Source organism: Crotalus tigris, unplaced genomic scaffold, assembly GCF_016545835.1.
Source record: "Crotalus tigris isolate CLP2741 ecotype Arizona unplaced genomic scaffold, ASM1654583v1 scf7180000018824.943158, whole genome shotgun sequence".
Classification (NCBI taxonomy): Eukaryota; Metazoa; Chordata; class Lepidosauria; order Squamata; family Viperidae; genus Crotalus; species Crotalus tigris.
Window position 1 is genome coordinate 414,555 of NW_024097214.1, and position 12,822 is coordinate 427,376.

The following is a 12,822-nucleotide window of genomic DNA, read 5'->3' on the forward strand; positions in this document are numbered from 1 at the left end:
CAAGACACTGCTACACGAGGCCAGCAGCACAGAAAGGTCGAGAGGCCCCCGATCCTGCAGAAGGGACCATCCACCAGTCCCTCAACTAGTAAGGTCACAAACAACGAAGTGTTTTCACAGCCCACTTATACCCAACACTTTGTTCCCTGCCCACTTCTCTTTGACTCTGTTCAGAGCAACATGGGGGCACCGGGATCCTTCCAATGGGGACACACAATAAAATGTTCAGCATAGACCCGGCACTAGCAAGATAATAGAAGTGCCAACAGTAGATGAACCCATTGCAACCCTTTTTTCTCCACCCCCGATAGCCGGGGATGCAGCGGAAGCCTTGAAATCAGAAGACAAGAGAATGGACCTCACCTTCCACAGGGTACACCAGGCCTCGGCATGGGCAATCAAGGCAGGCCTCACTACATCCTTTTTCGCCAGGATGTCACTTCTTTGGCTGTGCCAACTCCAGATGAGTATTTCCCCAGAGGAGGAGAAAACTCACCAGAATTTGAGAAGGTTAGTGGCGGCAGCGGAGCTCACATCGGATTCCTCCTTACATGCAACCAATTTCTCTGCCAGAGCAATACCGTACAACATTGGGGCACGCAGACTGCTGTGGCTCAAGCATTGGAGAGCGGACATTGAAGGCTAAGTGGCGTTTAGCGGCAGCACCCTATAAGGGTGGCCGGCTTTTTGGCGAGGCACTTGACCCTTACCTATTAAAACAAAGACAAACGTAAGATTCTGGCCCACCTGACAAAAAGAACAGAGAAGAGAGCTGTCTCCTATCCCCAGAGACCATCCTTTCGATCTGATGCAGGTACGGATCAGGGGGCCTTTTCCTGTCCCTATCAGCCCAGATTGGACCGCCAGAGTGAGAGAAACAGTAACAGGGACAGGTTCAGACAACAGGTCCAAACAAAGCGGCCCTTTCGAGGAGCTGGGGGCACCCCTACCGCAGATTCAAGTGACGGGGGGCTCCCCCATTGGTAGCCGGCTAGCTCTTTTTGCTCATAAATGGCAAGCCACCACCATGGACCTTTGGGTCCTAAACACCATCAGATTCGGCCTATCTCTGGAATTCCTCTCAACACCCCCGAACCAGTTCATCCCTTGCCCATCTCCAAAGGATCCGATCAAGAGGAACCTCATCAAGGAGGCCATCCAACACCTCCTAGACATTCAGGCTATAGAACCAGTAGGAAGAGATCAGTGAGGACAAGGATTCTATTCCATTCCTATTCATAGTCCCAAAGAGTTTGGGGGAGTGGAGAGCAATACTAGACCTAAAGAATCTGAACAGGCACTTGGGGTACAGAAAATTCAAAATGCAAACCCTTCACTCGATATTAGCAAGCATCAGGAAGGGGGAGCTTCTGATGTCCATAGATCTGATGGAGGCCTACCTTCACATTTCCATACTTCCGGACTACCGGAGGTTCCTCAGGTTCTACCACATGGGTCAACACTTCCAATACAGGGCCCTACCTTTTGGACTTTCTTCAGCAAAGGTACTGGCAACACTCACCATGCACCTGAGAACAATTCCAGTGCATATCCAATGCTATCTAGACGACATTCTCATCCAATCCTCGTCAGTCCAGACAGCACAGTCAGACCTGGCACTGACTCTAAAACCCTTCAAGAGCACGGATTCTCAGTAAATTTCCAAAAGAGTCAGACCGTTCCTTCTACCCGTCTCCTTCATCTGGGAGCGGTCATAGACACACAAAAATGCACGGTCCATCTCTCTCAGGACTGTCAACGCAGCATTCGAACCCTGATCAGACTCATCCGAAGGAAGCGAACCTCGACACTGGCCACACTCTCGCAGTTACTAGGGAAGATGGTGTCATGCCTCGCAATCGTGCCTTGGGCACAGCTACACTCGAGAGAGCTGCAGTGGTTCCTACTCCCGTTTCAGAGGGAGGGGTTAGGCTCCTCAAACCAAAGGGTAAATGTGCCGCCAAAGGTCCTGAGGTCGCTCCAGTGGTGGTCTTCCCCAGCGATGGGAAAGGGACACTTGTTCAGGGAAGCCAACAAGTCACTCTGACAATGGATGCCAGCCTATTTGGCTGGGGAGCGCACCTACAATCACAGCTAGCACAGGGTCAATGGTCAATGAAAGACCTGAAACAAAACATAAATTGGTTAGAACTCAGAACCATATACCTGGCCCTTCGTCACTTCCGCAGCGCAGTGGCTTATCAACGTGTTCTGATACTCACGGACAACTTAGTAGCCAAGGTGCACGTCAGTCGACGGGGGCACATGATCCAGGGCCCTCATGACCGAAGCACAATCGCTGGGAACCTGGGCAGAAAACAACCTAGCCTCCATCAAGGTCGAGCACATCTCAGGAGAAGCAAATCACCAGGCAGACTTCCTGAGCAGGGCAACAATAGACCACTCAGAGTGGAGTCTGCACCCTGCTTTCTTCAGGGAGGCATCAGAGAGATTCGGCCACCCAGTGCTGGACCTGTTTGCCAGTCCAAAGAATACTCAGCTTCCGAGGTTCTTCTCCCGTTTTTTGACACCAGGAGCAGAGGGAGCGGATGCACTCCGAGGTCATTGGCCAAACGGACTGCTGTATGCATTTCCACCACTTCCTTTGATACAAGCAACCATCAGAAAGATATTGCAGGAACAAGCGGAGGTGATACTCATCGCATCGCACTGGCCAAGACAGCCGTGGTTTGCCGACCTCATAAACCTATCTATGTCCCCACCGTGGAGGATTCCACATGACCAAATCTCCTTCAGCCAGGTGTCCTTGCTACGTCCAGACCCACAGTGGCTCCAATTGACCGCCTGGCGCTTGAGCAGAGTCTCCTAGAGAGAGAGACAACTTTTCACAAAGAGTCATTAAGACTCTCCAGGCCTCTAGAAGGCCTACAACCAACAGGATTTATGATTCCACTTGGAAAAATTACTGCAGTTGATGCAGCAAACAACAACTAGACCCTTGAAGCATCTCTATCCCAGATAACCTAGACTACCTAGTGGAAGGTCTGGATAGGGGGTTAGCACCCAACACAATTTGTAGACAGGTGGCCGCCCTATCTACCATCCTTACCTACAGCAACTCCGAATCTCTAGCCAGACACCCAGTGGTGCGATCCTTTGTAAGGGATGCATCTATCAGTAGGCCACCAGTGGTCCACAGATACCCCTCCTGGGATCTACCTAAGGTCCTACAGGCCATCACCTTACCTCCATTTGAGCCTATCCAGACCTGCAACCTACAGTACCTGACCCTTAAGGTCGCCTTCCTAGTCGCTGTTACCTCAGCAAGGTGCATCTCAGAATTAGCAGCCCTGTCAGTGAGGGAGGACCTTTGTACCTTCCACACGGACAGGGTGTTGTTGCGTTTGGACCCCTCCTTCGTTTCAAAGGTCAATTCCCTGTTCCACAGAGCGCAGGAGGTGGTGCTACCAAAATTTTGCCCTGAACTGTCCCATGAACAGGAGCACAAGTGGCACACATAGACGTTCGCAGAGTTTTAAAACAATACATCAAGCAAACGGCACCCTTCCGTAGATCGGAAGCACTATTTGTCTCCTTCCACTCTCACACAAGAGGCCGGAGGGTCACTGCATCCACAATCGGCAGATGGATTAGAAAGTATATAGCGGAGGCATACAGGGGACAGTCCTTGACGTTTCCCAGATGAATCACCGCACATTCCACGTGCAGCGCTGCAACCTCAGCAGCATGGGCAACTCAGGCTTCGATCGAAGAAATATGTAGAACGGCGACATGGGCGTCGCCTTCCTCTTTTATAAGACACTACAAATTAGACAGATTCGCATCTGAGGAGGCCTCCTTTGGCAGGAGGGTACTACAGTGTGTAATATCAGAGATTGGGACACAGGCGCAGACGGCCTCCCACCCAGAAGGACAGTGAGGCTTTGGTATGTCCCATTGGTGGATTCTCCACTCGTCATGCTGGAGAAGGGGTGTTGGTCTTACCTGAACGCCTTTTCTCAGCATGACGATGGAGAATCCATTCCCATCCTTGAGGCCAGTCAGGTCCTATGAGGGGAGAGGATGGAGTCAATACAGGAAACATAGCCAAACAGCTTTTGTCTCGTTGAGACTGGGGAAGGGAGGTCTCAGGACGAGAGGCGGGGCAAAATTGGCCGATTAGTCTATGGGCAGAAGACGAGGAAAACCCATTGGTGGATTCTTCATCATCATGCTGAGAAAAGGCGTTCAAGTAAGACCAACGCCCCTTTTATAGAGGTAGTCACACTTGCTGCTACTTAACCACTTCATACCAATGGAAACAGTAAGGGTGTACTTAGTTTTTCACACATAGCTTCTCCATTTTGGTTTTCTTTTTGTAAAATAAATGATGACATCATGTAATATGTCATGTATTGTTCATCTGAGGTTGTAAGTATCTACTTTTAAGAACTGCTAAGAACCAGATGATTTTTTACTGTGTCCTGATATGTAAAACCATAGAACTTAAAAATGGTGTACTTTCTTTTTCACATGACTGTAAATTACAGTATATATTGTTTGACTGGAATGTAATTTAAATTGGCTTAAATGCTTCTTTTTGATTTTGAATATTTCAAACACTAAGTCCTTCTGATTGAGAAACCTTTCTTCCCCAGATTTTTTAGATTTTGGTTGTTTTGGATCTTACATTTAACTTCAGAACCGTGTTTAATTAATTTTTGTTTTATTTATAGGTTGGATTTGAAAATAATTACGAAGATATTGACAGATAGATACCTCTACAAGATATCTCTTTGGTTACATTAGCAGGTCATAGCTGGCAACAAAATGATTACTTCAGAGTTACCAGTTTTACAGTGAGTATTAATTTTATAAATAAATCGCAGCAATCCATATGGGAAATTATTGGTGATCAAGGATATCTTTGTGGAAAAAATAAAGGATTTGCAACAACATATTTATATATTTGATTGCAGTTTTATAAGCACTGTGTGGTTGAAATTAATCTCGGGAGATGTAATGTACAAATGATATTTAAATCTCCCTTTAAATGTCCTTTTTCTTGTTCCAGTAATGGAATCTTTTTTTAACTATTTTAATCTGAGCATGATCTGCATGCTAATTTTTGAAATGAATGTTTTTGGTAATTGTATCCCCTCATATAGATACAGGCAGGAGTATATACTATAACAAAATATAACCTCAACAACTGTTTTTAGGGAATCTCTTAAGTACAATTTTAGAACAAAGTTATGTGAACTGGCAGTATTTTATTGATTTAAGACAATTATCTTTCGAGGTCATTCAATAAAAGTAAAAAGATTATATGGTCATGTATCAACATGAAACATGCTATCATTTGGGAGAAAAAGTTAATAAATGCTTAATATATCACCAAAAATAGATCTGAATTTTTATAAATATATTATGAGTTTTTTCTAGTCTGAAATTAGCTTTTTAAACTTTGTTATTTCATATATATTATTTAAATAGAAATTGCACAATACTGAAGATAATAAAGATAGATAAGCAATGTAGAATATAAACAATTGCTAGTGAAATATAAGTAAAATATTATGAAAGGAAAACTTTTAATAATTCCCATTCCCTTCATTTATTTTTCCAACTGCTGATCATACTAAACATTGGAGGTTATTAATTCTATCTGTTTAATTTCATTATTGTTTTTGATTAATTTGATTATTGTTTTCCTAAAAACCGTACTCCAGTTGTCTGAATTTGCCTTGTATAATGTGGAGTCATTCCTGCTTAGGCTTCTATTTGAATGAATATTGTCAGGTTTGCCATTGCTGCATATGCTCTAGATTTGGTCTCCCAATTTTGTATCATTGCTAAAGTTTAATTTTTCCAGTGTTGTACCTGATTTGTTCTTATAGCTGTCAACATATAGCTTGGTGAACTGTGATTTTCTTTATTGATGTTTTCTGGAATTATTCCTAATAAATACATTGTGATTATTTTGTAAATAGATTTAGGTTTGTTAAATGGATGGAACTGGTTGTCAATTATAGTAGACATTTACTAGCTGTACACTTGGAAGTAAACCAAATATGTTTTTGAGTTGCTCCATATTTATTATGCTACATTAAAATATCTAATATTCATATTCTTATTGTTTATATTGACTCGTTTACTGTGAAGTATGAAATAATTCAAAATAAATTAAAAGTATCTTAGTTAGATACTCTTAATTTAAATAAATCATTATAGAGTGACAAAGTTCAAATATCAAAACTGTTGGAAGGATTATGAATCACACAAGACACTTGAGTCGATTTTATAAAGCTTTATTAAAATGTAGCTATTAGTAAAATATTGTTACTGCTTTCTGTGAAGATTTTTAAACAAAAGTAAAAATGAGTATATTTAAATTGTGATAAAGCAAATGTTATTAAGAGTTAATTCAACTTCAAATTAGCATCTGTAGGATGCTGTGATAAGTAACATAAGCCTGATATTTAATATTATATGCACATTGAACCTTAATCTGTATAGGTGTAACCTACTGGGAAGAATTTGGACAAATAGTAATAAATAGTAGCATCTTTAACTTGCTTATCATTTCATTCAAGAGGCATTCTTATTGAGATGGTAAAATACATTTTTCATGGAAATGCCTAAGATTATGATGATGATATGATGATGATTTGCTGAACTGTCCATTTCCAATGGACTCTGGGCAAAACAAAAAAATCTTAATAAAATTAAAATATAAAATTAGATACCCTGGACTAAAATAGTATTTAAAAACCAATCTTACCTTGCCATAGTTGTGAGATTTGTGTGTGAGGATGATGAGAGCTATGACACAGGATGATGAGAGCTACAGGTTCAATAGTATTGGACAGGTCTCATCAGAGGAGTCAGACAAAGAATGTTTCTTCCATAAAAAGTATGGTGAGATGGAAATTACAGAAACCCATACTGGCTCAATTGTAACCAGGGTCATCAAGGACAGCAGTATGTGTTCGGGTTCCTAGGCATCTGGTGAAAAGTGAGCTATAGGAATTAAGACTGTTGGCTGAGAAACCAGGGCAGGCAGTTGCAGAACTACCGGAAAGAAAGGTGTTTACCCATTGCAAGTATACTGTGATTAAAAACAAAGAAATAATAATTATTATTACAAATCAAGTCCAACAAGAAGAGGATATTGGAAAAGAACGCACCAGTTTTGAAAATAACATCCCGAATCTGAAATAACAGAAGTTAGCAGGTCAACATCAATTCATAATACAAAATAAAGTATTCACAGAAGTGGAATTGGAAGAACTGCAAAGATCTACCCAGGGCAAAGGAATTAAGGCTTGCTAGAAGCACCTTAGACTCTAGAGGCAAACCAAGGGAGTTGGCAATAGAGAAGGCCAGCACAGCTATAGAATTTGGAAACCAGGCAACCTCTTCTCTGGCTGAGAAAAAAAAAATCCCTATAACTAAAGAAGTTGAATAAATGAAACAAAGAATAACAGAGCATTTAGAACAGCACAAAAACAACAGAATAAGGTTGCCTGTGTTGAAGGTTGTTCCAAAGAAACAGTACAAGCATTAAAAGATTCCAATACTGTAATATCAAATATAAGCAATAGCTCGCTGCAAGAAACAAACCAACTAATATACAGCACAACTGCAGTTATTACTGAATTCCTAGGATGCAAAATTAACAAAGAAAAAAAAAGCCAGTGTATCACCAAAATGGAAGATCAGGCTGGAAAATAAGATTAACAAGCTGAGATCAGATACCAGTAAGCTAGAATAGATGAAAGAAAAGAAGCTGAAGAATAAGAAGACCAAAGAATACCACTTAGAAACAAGAAAGTTCAAGCAAGCATTGGAAATAAAAAAGCAGCAAATAACAGCTATAGCCAAGAATATCAGCAGATACAAAAATTGCAAATTATAGGCAGAATCTCCAATTTCAATCCAATCAAAACCATTTCTACCAATCCATCATTGGAGAGACTAGTGAATTAAGTCAGCACCTGACAAGGAAGAAACTGCAGTTTGGGGCACAGATATGGGGTAACCCAAAGAAATTTAACAAGAATGCAATTTGAATAAAGGAGATGGATAAAAATTAAAAAAAAAGATAAGATGAAAGAATTTATAATAATTGCAGAAAAGGGAAAGGAAGATCAAGAATTGGTCAACACCAGATGAAGATGAATTGCATGGATTTTGGTTAAAATTTCTGACTTGTCTACACTCACTTGTTGCTAAGCAGCTTAACAACATACTGCAAGGAGGTGAAATTGAAGAGTGGCTAACATTTAGCAAAACCTACCTGATAAGGAAAGTTCCAGCAAAAGAGGTAACAACAGGCAATTACAGTCCAATTACCTGCTTACCAACAACTTTCAAATTGCTAATAGGTGTGGTAGCTGTTGCAGTCCAACAGCAGCTACTTGAAAACAAGCTCTTTCCACCTGAGCAGAAAGGAAATTGCTCAAACAGCAAAGGAACAAAAAATGAACTAATTGACAAGATAATTCTGGAAAAGTGCAAGAGAAAGAAGACCAACTTGAATAAAGCATGAATTGATTACAGGAAGACATTCAATGCCTGCCACATGATTGGATATCAAGTACCTAGAAATAACAGGAGTCAATAGAAATATAAGAAGGTGTATGTAAAGATTGATGGCACAATGGAAGACAAGGTTGCTGGTCAATGGTGATAGATTGAGAGAGGTTAATCTCAAGAGAGGAATTTTCCAACGAGACACACTGTCTCTACTATTGTTTGCCATTGCCCTGATTCCTCTGTCAGCAATACTGAATAAATCAGACCATGGCTATCAAACATCAAAAACATCTGCCAGACTATCCCACTTCCTTTACATAGACGATTTGAAGCTGTATAGAAAAACACCATCTGAAATAGAATTGCTGCTCAATGTTGTCCATATATGCAGCCAAGATATTGTGATGGAGTTTGGACTGGCCAAATGTGCCGTGCTCACCATCAAAAGAGGAAAAATAATTAGAAATGGAAAAATCAAGAATCAAGATGGAAATTACATCAAGTATTGGGATGAAGGTGATTATTACAAATACCTAGGCATCCTTCAAGCTGACAACATCAAGACAGCTGAAGTTAAGAAAAAGGTTAGAAATGAATACATCAAGAGAGTGAAGAAGTTCTTAAAAATCCAAATCCAAGGAAATATGATCAAGGCAATTAATACCTGAGCAACTCCAAACATTAGATATACAGCTGGAATAGCAGACTGGTCTCAAGCAGAACTAAAAGTCCTGAATAAGAAGACCAGAAAAATAAGGACAATGAATCATGCCCTTTATCCATGCAGCAATGTTGACAGAGTCCACTTACCAAAGAAAATAGGTGGGTATGGAATATTGCAAATACATCAGATGGTTAAAGAAGAAAAAAGGGCATTGGAAGAATATCTGAAGGAGAGTGAAGAAGATGCAGTAAAGCTAGTATACCAGGAAGGACTATTGGATACTGGAGAAATCAAATGGGCCTTATAAGAACAACCAAATGAAGAACAGAAAAGAGGCATGGGAAGACAAGCATTACATGGCCAGTACATTAAAAAATAGGGAAGACAGGTAATAACAAGATCTGGCAATGGTTAAGAGCAGGAAAGTTGAAGAAGGAGACAGAGGGGCCAATTCTGGCTGCTCAAGATCAAACCTTAAGAACAAATGCATACAAAGCCAGAATTGAGAAGACAGCAACAGATAGCAAATGCCACCTCAGTGAAGAAATGGTAGACCACCTGGTTAGTTATTGCATAGACTGACAACAAACAATGGCATGATAAAGTAGCAACAATGGTGCATTGGAAAATCTTCAAGAAATACCATTTGCTGGCAAGCAAGAACTGGTGGGACCATTAAAATAGAAAAAGTCATAGAAAATGAAGAAGCTAAAGTATTCTGGGACTTTAGAATTCAAACAGATAGAATTCAAATCTGCCACATAATACCTGGGTTTAACAATTGTCAATAAAAAGATAAAAAAATTCTAGACACGGCACTATCTGGAAACAGCAGAATAGAAGTGAAAGAAGGAACTGGAGAAAGTAACAAAATACAAAGACCTGCAAATAGAAATAGAACAATTTTCATAAAAGAAAGCAAAGGTGTAATACCAATATTAATAGGCTCCTTGGATGAAATCCCCCCAAAACTGGAGCACTACTTGAACACCATTGGCATTAACAAATTCATCAGTCAATTGCAAATGGCAACTTTACTTGAAACAGCTCACATCCTGCAATGATATTTGTAATGTCATCAAACATCCACATCTGCTTATCCCAGGTCCAGATTTCCCAAATTTATAGAAAATATCTATAAAAACTTTCAGAAATATTATGCTTCCAGTTAAATGATCTACTAAAGCTGAATTCAATAGCTTTTTTCTGCCTTTATATGATTGAGATTGTATTGCACAAAAAAATTTTTTTACAGCAAAACTATATTTAAGTGAGTAATGAATTGTGACTTATTTTAACTCTTTTAATTTTAAATTATCCTAGTTTATTCCTTTCTTGCTTGTCTGCTTTCCCATTTCATCTGAGCACTTGGAGAAAACTAATATTAAAACATATCACAATTACTTTTCCCTTCTACATTATTGAATAGACTTTGTTCCTGGCTTGTATAAAAAAAGTATTGAAAGAAATCCTGATTTGGCATTACAATTTTAGAACTTTACATAACATTGATCTGAAAGTAATTTGCTTTCAGTTTCAGCAGCATGAGCCACAGTAGTATACTCAATGCATATTCTCTATATGGATACTGCAAGGATCCCTGGAAATAGGAATCTGAAATGCTCAAAAATAAGAGAGAGGATCTACAATCACGTCCATTGTTGACAGATAAATGTGTAGGTAAGAATAAATGTCACTAGCACATCACATAGTCAGTGCCATATTAAGATAAAATACACATGTAAAATTGATAGTATCTTATAGTAAAGGAGTCTATTGTGTTGAGAAAAATAAGTATTTTGTAATTGAGGAATAAATAAAAACTTGACAAGCAAAAAACAAACAAACAAAACTATCCTCCCCAAATGGAGTAACAGAAAAATTGCTAAGATGGAAAATAGGAGATAGGGGTTGGATCCTAAATGTAGAATGTTGATGAAACTAATAGCAGCAGAAGTAATAAAAAAGCAAAAAGAGAAGCAATATTAGCATTTTTGTCTCATAATCCATATAGCAGTTCTCTAATCATACAGTCATTGCACATGTATAATCTCTAGTGGATTCAGACTACAGAACCAGCCATCTGTTCGAGGACTGAAAGACCTGCAGGGCAAACTTACTTATGAAACATCTCTATATCAGTTGATAAATAAGTAAATATTTTATTAGTAGAAAGTATATTTCTACATAAGACTATGCAACAATATAAAGGAACAGATTAACCCCAACAGGGACAATTTAAAGAAATACATCCAGACATAATTAGACCAAACAGTATCTGTTTACACCATAAAGATAATTATGTGGCATTTACATTTTCCATCAGGAATGAAATACAAAGTTCACACATGAAGATCTAATTAAATTGATTTATTGTTAAAAGCCTGTGCTCAGGAATCTTCTCAACTAAGTGTAAGCACTTGCTTGGAGTTAGGTAAGGGTCAGTGGAATTCGGGAGGGGGGAGATGGACTCAGTCCATGTGTAGCCACATAGGGATTGTAGGCTGACCCCTCTTTTAACTCTGTCCCCTGGTTCTGCCATTCCTTCTATGTCTTGATCCCTTTCAACGACATTTCCCAAAATGTCTCTAGGAGTTTTACGAAGTAAAACAAACAATCAAATAAAACAGTCAAACAAAGTAAAAGTCAAACAGGACACTGGACGCCACATCTTCCTATTGCCACTATATATTTCAAGTAGATCCTGTTCCAGGAAGGGAATTGGATGAACTGAGCCATATTTCAGCCGTTCAGAGTTGCCATGTAATAAGATGGGCAGCTGACAAATTTTACAAATAAATAAAAGGTGACAAGAGAAGAAATAAATCACCAGAGCCTAGGTTTTTTTTGGGGGGGGTTGTTTGTTTTTGTCTTTTTAACTCAGTGTGGATTCTTGGTGACTACCTGGGCAAGTCCCCCATTTTTCTTGGAAGCATTTTCAGAAATTGTTTGCCATTGCCCTCTTTCCTGAGCGATCATCTCAGAATCATCCTAAGGAAGGACTAGAACTCACAAGTTTAAATATACATTAGTTGGATAATGGTTAGTTATATTATACTAAATTTGAATTCTGGCAAGTTGACATTTTCATAATTAGGTTCATATTCATTTATTGAATTTTAATGAAATTCAGTGCTAGACAGATACATATTTTTCCATCTTGTATCTGATGTACAGATTTCCGTAAAATTTAATAAAAAAAACCTGGAATAAGATTAGTAAAGTAATGGCTAAGGGAAAAAAAGCAACTGCTAAGAACTAGTTGGTGAGAAAAGCTGATGAATCTAATCTGTATTGGTATTCTGTTTAATGTGATTGTCAATTACCTTGCTGTTAGAACATATAATGCATATTCCAATCCAGCCCTGGCATTATTTTCTTTGAAGATCTCTTTCATCTTCAGTGTCTTTTGTTCTAGGCAAGCAGAATTTTATTGTATTGTATATACAGTATATTTCAAATTTCTGGTAGTCTAAATTTCAGTTGTGGGACATGACTCAGGGAAGTCATGTCCCACAACTGGAAAATCAAACTGCTGTTTTCTATCAACATTATAAAATAAGTAAAGGTGAAAAAGGAGTTGATTTGCTGCTAAAATTGGAAGATCTCTATTTTGCCAAGAGCCGATGGCAGGAACTTGTTACTGAAAGAACATT

The 12,822-nt window shown here is 39.3% G+C and overlaps 1 protein-coding gene across 4 annotated transcripts in view; it reads left to right on the plus strand.

Annotated features, from left to right (window-relative positions):
- Nucleotides 1-12,822, plus strand: part of STAG1 (stromal antigen 1) — a 204,739-nt gene that overhangs the window by 52,826 nt on the left and 139,091 nt on the right. For all 4 annotated transcript variants that reach the window (XM_039356367.1, XM_039356365.1, XM_039356366.1 and 1 more), the window contains one exon: nucleotides 4,698-4,820. In XM_039356367.1, the coding sequence (XP_039212301.1) occupies nucleotides 4,792-4,820 (29 nt within the window). In that variant the 5' untranslated portion in view covers nucleotides 4,698-4,791. The remainder of the gene's footprint in view (nucleotides 1-4,697; nucleotides 4,821-12,822) is intronic.